At 44.9% G+C, this 6,000-nt stretch overlaps 1 protein-coding gene across 1 annotated transcript in view; it reads left to right on the top strand.

Moving 5' to 3' along the window:
- Positions 1 to 289: 289 nt before the first annotated feature.
- PPP1CB (protein phosphatase 1 catalytic subunit beta) overlaps positions 290 to 6,000 on the top strand; it is a 29,525-nt gene continuing 23,814 nt past the window's right edge. The window contains exon 1 of the mRNA XM_074579674.1: positions 290 to 619. Coding sequence (XP_074435775.1) covers positions 568 to 619 — 52 coding nt within the window. The 5' untranslated portion in view covers positions 290 to 567. The remainder of the gene's footprint in view (positions 620 to 6,000) is intronic.

Below are 6,000 nucleotides of genomic sequence, written 5' to 3'. Positions count from 1 at the left end.
TCCGCGGCGGCCTGAAGGGGCTGACCCAGAGGGAAGCCCCACCGGGGTCTGGCTTAGAAGCCCACGGCTCCGCGGCACGGGCAGAGCACAGGCCACGGAAGCCCGGTCCGGGGCAGGGCAGGGCAGCTCCCCCCTGCCGGGGCCGGCGAGCGACGCCCGAGGTGCCGCCCGCCCGTCCGGTTACCGGGAGACCGGGGGGCGGGAGAGCCGCTGACGCTCTGCGCATGCTCCCCGGAGCCCGCCAGAGCCGCCTGCGCCTGCGCGGTGTCCAGAGCGGCAGAGGCGGGCGGGGTGGGGGGGGGCGCATGCGCCCCAGCGGCGTCTGAGGCGGGGAGGAGGCGCAGGGCCGGCCGCTTCCCCCCCTCCCCCCCCCATTTAGCGGTGAGGGAGCGGGCGCTGCGCTTTCGGCTGCTAGCGCGGGAGAAGCCGGGCGGCCGCAGGGGACCGTCGGAGGGGGGTGGGAGGGAGCCACCGCAGCTGCGGCCACCGCTCCCTGCTCCTCCTCCTCTGTGAAGCGCCCTCCACCCCGCCCTCTCCCCGCCCGGGACTGAGTCTGGCCGCCACAAAATGGCGGATGGGGAGCTGAACGTGGACAGCCTCATCACTCGGCTGCTGGAAGGTGAGCCGGGCGGCCCCGCCTGCCGCCCCACGCCCGCGCCGCGGAGGGCCGCCGTGGAGGGCGCCGTCGCCTGTCCCCGGTCGCCCTGTGGGAGCTGGGGCTGCCGGCGGGGTGGGGGGTGGGGGGAAGCGGGCGGGGCGGGCTCGTCCCGCCGTGCGGCCGGGGGAGCGGGGGCAGCGCCTTCCTCACCGCGCCGGGCCCGGGGTGGCGGCTGGGAGGGGGCTTGGGCCCTGGGCCCGGCCCCCCGGAGGGCGGAGGGGCGCTTCTAGGCGTCCTGCCGGCGCGGGTGTGCGCGGGGGTCCGCCCCCCCTGCCTAGGCGAAGCGGCTGCTTTCCTATTTAAAAAAAGAAAATAAAAAGGCTCGCTTTCTTTCTTGCCCCCCCACCCCGCCGCTGGTGCTGCCTGGCTGAGGGGCGAGCTGGAGAAGCCTCGCTGGCAGAGCCACGGGCGGCATTCTCCCTCCCTCCCTCCGGCTGGGCTGGTCGCAGTCTTCCCCACTTAAAATTGTGCGTACGAGCTGTGTTAGATATGGAATTGTATGTACGTGAGCGTCAGTGGGAGCAGAGGGATTTAGCGCGCTGACATTCCTCCGCCTGCCTACGGGGCACTCCAAAAGTGGCCCTCACGGATGGCTAGTAAAAGATATGACGGGGTTTGTATGTATTAAATAGTATTTCTTTAAACTAGGGAGGAAACTGACTTACTCCCTGCTTTAGGAGGAGATGAGGAATTATTCCTAGCATTTTCTTTTTATTGAAGTTATGTCTTGAGTATTTAGTCTTCGTAGGCCTCTTCTGCCATTAATCTTTCATTCCACATTCAACAAATACCTGGTATGTTGGAGACCAGAGTACATGCACGGGTATGCGCTGTTAGCTGACTTGGTTGCTGTGCTCCTTGGATAGTTGGATCTCTTTGCACAAGGCTTAAGGGAGGAATTTATGGAGTATGTACAGTTCTGGAACTGAAACAAGTTTTGAAAGTCTGAAAGTTTTGTTTAGCAGAGTTACTACAAAGCTGAGTTTTTAGGGCTTTGAGGATTTTCTTTTAGTAGTTGCTATCTGTTCTTTTTGATGTGAAACTCAATTATCAACAGTAAAATCAATATTTTAAAATACATAAAGGCTCTGGGCAACTGTGCTTATGTTTGTGATTTAAGGTATGCAGCGTAGTACAGTATGAAGAAACCTGTAGGTATCATGAGCTGAAGTTTATCTTTGATCACTAATACAGATAAAAATCCCTTTTTCTGGGTGTTGAAACCCAGATTAGTAGGTAGGTTTTTAAGAAAAACCAGATAGTAATCTAGTAAACATTGAGTTAGTAGTTAGGATTTTTTTGGGGACATCAGAATGCACATATATGTGTGGTGGTGGTGGTGTTTTTTTTGAGAGACTTTAAAAAGATATTTGGAAAGTACTTGTCCTCTTTGCTCATCAGTGTAGTTACTTAAATATAGATTGCCTTAAGAAGAGGGGATTCTGCAGTGTTTTGGTACGTAACTTGTTGGATTGTTCGGCTATTATCTTAAATATTACTCTGTTTATCCTTTTTTTTAACTAAGACTTTTAAAATATGTGTTCTGTACCTTTTACATACAGCATAAATACTTGTGTTGCAACTTTCTAGCTTTTGGGGTTATGATTGGGTGCCTTGTGTCTGAGCAACCTAATCTTTGTGTTCCATAGTACTTTAATCTTTAGGGATACGTATGTGCAACTTCTGAACCAAGTTTTGCTTATTATTTTTCATCTCTGTTTCTCACCCTCTTTCTCCCTCTGAGCAGAGATTAAGATGATTCTCAAGGGATATTTTTTCTCTGCTTGTCACCCGCTAGCAGTAGTAGGGTGCTGTGTACGTTATCTTATATCTGAAAGGGAATATAGATTCTTGCAAGTTCTATTTGAAAAAAAAAACCTACAAAAAGAATGCATTGCATATGAATTATTTTTGCTTCCATTTAACATATATTACTTGTTGTACTGCTAGCGTACAATATTTTAAGCAGTGGTTCAATTAGTAGTGTTTCACAATGAAGCTTTTTTTTTGTGCAATTGGCATCTCACGTTCTGGAGCCTGTGCTGTTGCTTAGCTGAGCTGTTCTGATAAAGTGAGTGTGCATCCCTCCCCACGCTGCTTGCGCAGAAAAATTTCTCTTGACACTTATCTCTGGAGCAATTAATTAGTTTACAGCAAGTTTTTTGGCTCCATCACTCCCAGTTCAACTTTAACTTAAGGGACAAGGAAATGTGGGTTTTGAGCTTTAAAAATGCATGTTGAAATCATAAAAAGACACTTTTATGAAGTGTTGTCATGCAGTATATATTTAGTCCTTTTGGTTACTTTAAGTGACGTGGATCCTGTAAGTTTGAATAGCAGTCTACAATTGTGTTTCTGTGGCTGCTGCACGTACGTTTTTAAAGGGTGGCAAATACAGACCAAAAGCCTCAGCAACAGGAAGCTTCCCTGCTGCTGTTGGGTTGCTGGTTGGTGACACCTGTTTCTAGGCTGTGATATTAGCTGTCGTGAGTTCTTGCTCTTACTTTAATTAGGCTACTCTGTTTTTACTCTTGATGCTCAAGACTACGTATCTTTTGAGTTACGTGACACAGTAACTTGCCTTTTGGTTGGAGTTACCTACTTAGATCGTGTTACCCTCCGTGTGTTGTGGGGTTTTTTTCTTCTTTCTGAGATGTCAATATGAGATGGCTTATAGCCAGGATGCTTGGGAGAATTCATCAAGAACATCTCTCCAGCTCTTAATGCATGTGCATGCATGCTTATCTTGAATGTATAGTTATTTTAGAGATCTTTTGAGTGCTGGGAGCCAGATTGATTAACTCCTGAGTTAAATTGGGGATAGCTTTCAGAAAGACTCAACTGACTCATAGTGTAATGCATGGTGATAGTCTTCTAGGACATTAACTTTTCACTTCCATGCTCTTTTATGTATACCAATTTCTTATCCTCTTTATTCATCGGTGAATTTAGGAGTGGTAACAGCTTGGTTTGAATTGACTTTCTCTTGCAGTGTGTCTCATACTTGGTTACTAGTTAATGATACCCTATAGATAATGCCTATTTAGAGGAAAGTAAAACTAAAGTGTATACTGTATGCTTAAAGTCTGAATGTAGCAATGCTTTCTCTTACTTCTACCTTGAGACTTAAATTCCCGTTTCTTTACTAGAAAAATGAGGGAGATGCTAGTGCTCTTAAATGTGTGCCTGACTAATTTTGGAGATACTATTAGCTTTATTATAAGACTTCTTTTGGTAAAGAAATCACTCATAAGTAAATTTGCAAAGACTTACAGGTCATGTAAACACAAAACTTCATAACCCTGCTAAAACACTGTTAGACTTGTGTGACCTTGAAAATGAATAAGCCAAATTAGTCTTAAGACTGTTTTCTTCTTGCAGTAATACTCAGAATTCTAGTCATGGGTCAGGTTTACTTGTGCTATGGTACACAAAAAGATGATCACCTCATTTTTGCTTCATTGTGCTGACTTTTCTTGTTATTTGTTTTTTTTTCTTCCTACCTTCCCAGCTATGCCATCTGGTGGATAGATTTTCCTAGTCCTTTCTAGCAGTGGGCAGCACAGGAGTATGCGCACACACACGACACTGTCATGAGTACAGCAGATGTGGAATACATTGTGTTTTGCCCTATCTAGGCACACCATGTATCCATCCCCCCTGTAAATATAAGCCAGGTTCTAAGCTAATTCAAGCGTTGGTGATGTGTGGAAAGGTTCCCTCTATGTCCAAGCAAGGATGCTGGAATATGTGTGACCTTACTTGTAAAAACTGCTGTGGATGGTGTTAAGTAAGACTGGCGTATTTCTGTCTGAGTGGTGGGCTTCCTGTTTTTGTGCTGCAAGTGTCGCTTAAAATTTCTGGATATCATGCATCCCACCTGGACTGGACTTTCTGTGCTTTGAAATATATAGGTGTTTGTCTTGGTAAACACTAAGGAGTTTACCACATGGAAGAGAAGATGTACTCGGGGGAAACCCAGGCATATAGTAGCCTTAAATACAAGCTGTGTTTCTGTGAAGAGGGTTTATTTATATATCCGTACAAACAAATTTACCTTGCCTAGGCAAGGCCTCTTGCTTGCCTAAATGTAGCTAACCTATTTCAAATTAACAACTTGAATTCAGTTGATGGAGCTTAATGTGGATCTGCTCTAAAACAAAATTACTTTTAGTGAGGTTAGGAGGGCTACTTGTTCTGATAGTACTGATCCATCAAGAAAACTGGGAAAATACTTACCCAAGAAAAGAGCTGTCAGACTTCCAGTAGACATGGAGAGTGGTTGTTTCTTCAATGTTCAGCTCAAAGTGTGATTTTTATGATTGCCTTAATAAAAGCTGGTTGTTCTGTGACATGTGAGGTCTTCTAAGAAAGCCTCAACCTTCAGTTTCTTCTGATTTCGGAGGTCTTGCAGGTTGTGATAAAGATAGAAATTTGAATATTATTCAATTTTTCAAATGGAAGTTGGATTTCAAATGCTTATGAAATAGTGGAGATTTTTCTTGAGTTTTAAATGCTGTAAAGCTACTGGGCTAATGTATTGTGGTCAGTAATGTATTTCTTGTTTGGTTAGTGTCTTAACTAATTAACATATCCAGTCAGCCTGATCGTCTGGTATGATACAGTAGTAGTGCTTGCAGTTCCACAGGCTCTGGAACTGATAATGAAAAAGAGAGGCAGTTACAGAGAAGAAAAATAGACCTTAATGATCTGTTGCAAAACAATATAAACAAACCATGGAGGTGAACCTTGCACAAACAAGGGTTATTACCTGTTTTGGTGTGAAATCACTGGATAATCTGCTATTAGAAAAATAAACAAGGAGAAATTAGTAAGGATTTCCTTGCAAAGGACGTATTTTTGAAATAGTCTTTAGAAAGAGGAAGCAAACAGGTAGTTTTCCTGTGTTTCTAGGAGGGTAGGTGTTGTATGAAACAGGGAGAAGGGATAGAAAGAAGAATGACATTTGATTCTGTGTTTGTACAGCAGTGCAGATATTGGCCAGTTCATCTTTAGCTTTATAAGTGCATGACGAATGGGATAGTTGGCTTGAAAAATTCCAGTGAAGGCCAAGAGCCCAGTGTCAGGCAATGTGCGCTGGTGTTCCTTTATTCTGGCTGGCTGTTTTGCCACTTCAAGGCTGCATGATTCAGTAACTATTTCATTTTGATATTCTGCAGTACACTTTTTACTTCAGTTATTCAGGGTCTTTCTCAGAGTACAGCTAAGTCATAGTATAAAAGGAAAAAAAAAATCACTGTTTTTATTTAATGTAGATTAGATGTTTTTTAATACTTGATAGTTGCAATTAAATGCTCATTAGTGACCACAAAGTGTAAGTA

The sequence above is a fragment of the Larus michahellis genome, chromosome 3, assembly GCF_964199755.1.
Source record: "Larus michahellis chromosome 3, bLarMic1.1, whole genome shotgun sequence".
In the NCBI taxonomy this organism is placed as follows: domain Eukaryota; kingdom Metazoa; phylum Chordata; class Aves; order Charadriiformes; family Laridae; genus Larus; species Larus michahellis.
The sequence above is the reverse complement of the archived record's forward strand: the minus strand, read 5'-3'. Positions and strand labels throughout refer to the sequence as shown.